At 61.1% G+C, this 1351-nt stretch overlaps 1 protein-coding gene across 1 annotated transcript in view; it reads left to right on the forward strand.

Moving 5' to 3' along the window:
- Positions 1-1351, forward strand: part of CACNA1S (calcium channel, voltage-dependent, L type, alpha 1S subunit) — a gene marked incomplete at its 5' end in the record, with an annotated part of 34977 nt that overhangs the window by 20579 nt on the left and 13047 nt on the right. The window contains one exon of the mRNA XM_010145256.1: positions 1184-1240. Coding sequence (XP_010143558.1) covers positions 1184-1240 — 57 coding nt within the window. The remainder of the gene's footprint in view (positions 1-1183; positions 1241-1351) is intronic.

The following is a 1351-nucleotide window of genomic DNA, read 5'->3' on the forward strand; positions in this document are numbered from 1 at the left end:
GACATTCCTGTTGGCATCCAGGCACACGACTCTGTTTTGCAAAGTCTGTCTTTTCATCTCTCTCGATCCCTTCTGCCTCTTTTCTCCTCCCTCGTGTCTCTGTGTGCAGCTGTCGCAGGGAAGGTGGTGGGGAGAGCTGTACTGCCAGGAGCCCTCTGCGAGCCACCCCAGCCAGATCCTCACGGCTGTGCCACCACTGACTTCCCCAGATCCCAGGGGGGTATTCAGGGGTCTGGGGGCAAGAGAGAAATAGGGGTGGGGCTGTGCTGCCACAGGCTCTGAAGTGTAGGGGGTTGGCAGTGGCCCTGCTGCTGTGTCACTCCTGCCACTGCCTGCCCTGGAAGCTCAACCCCTTCGCAAGGGCCGACCCTCCCAAAGCCTCCTGCAGCCGCTGGCTGGGCCCCCAGGACTGAGCCTGGACCCCACATGGGGTCTGCACTGGGGAGGAGCCCCCCTGCCCTAGGGTATCTGGGGCTGTCTGCAGAAGAGCGTGTTTCTGGCCAGCTTTGAGGACCCTCAAGGGGGTGTGTGGGGGTGGCTGTGTGTGTGTGTGTGCACTCCTCTGCGTGTGAATGCGTGTGCCCTGCGTGTGAATGCGTGTGCCCTGTGTGTGAATGCGTGTGTACATGTGTGCTGATGTGCAGACCAGCACTTCCAGCCTCTCACTGAGCAGCTGAGCAGTGCCAGGTAGTGGTTTGCCTCTATGATACATGGGACAAGCAGCCTCGCTGTGCGCTCCCAGCAAACCTGCCCCAGTTTTGTCCTGGTGTCCAAGCCACCATGCCGAGAGCAACCCAGCTCGCCGCAGAGGAGCTGTGGGTTGGCTTGAGCTGCTCAGCTTGCCTCCAGACCCCACCCACCATGGGGGCATGTCCGTGGGAGGCAGCAAAACTCCGTTCCTGAGGTTTGGCCCAGATATTCTGGTCCACACCCCCTTGCCCCAGACCTACGTGTCACAGCAGTGGGTAAGTCCCTCATGATCACCGTGTCTCCCTGGCCACCCATCTGCTGCCTCTGCCCCTCCTTGGTGGAGGGAGGAGCTCCCGGTGCAGCTCTGCCCTGTGCTCTTCCTCTTGTCCCCCGTTTCCACCTCACTCTTTCTTCTCCGTCTGTGTCTTCTTCTGCAACTAGCCTCCCCACCCTCCCTCCCTCCCCTCTGCTGACTCTCTTGTTCTCTCGACAGACTGTTCTTGCATCCAGTGGTGGACTGTACTGCCTCGGCGGGGGCTGTGATAGCATTGTAAATACCAGCTGCATGGGCTTGCTGTGCCCCCCTCCCCGCTGCCCCCGGCTGTGCCAGCGTGCCTGTGGCCCGTGTGTGCCTCTTCCTGCCACTCCTTACCACAACCCC

Source organism: Buceros rhinoceros, unplaced genomic scaffold (assembly GCF_000710305.1).
Source record: "Buceros rhinoceros silvestris isolate BGI_N320 unplaced genomic scaffold, ASM71030v1 scaffold21000, whole genome shotgun sequence".
In the NCBI taxonomy this organism is placed as follows: Eukaryota; Metazoa; Chordata; class Aves; order Bucerotiformes; family Bucerotidae; genus Buceros; species Buceros rhinoceros.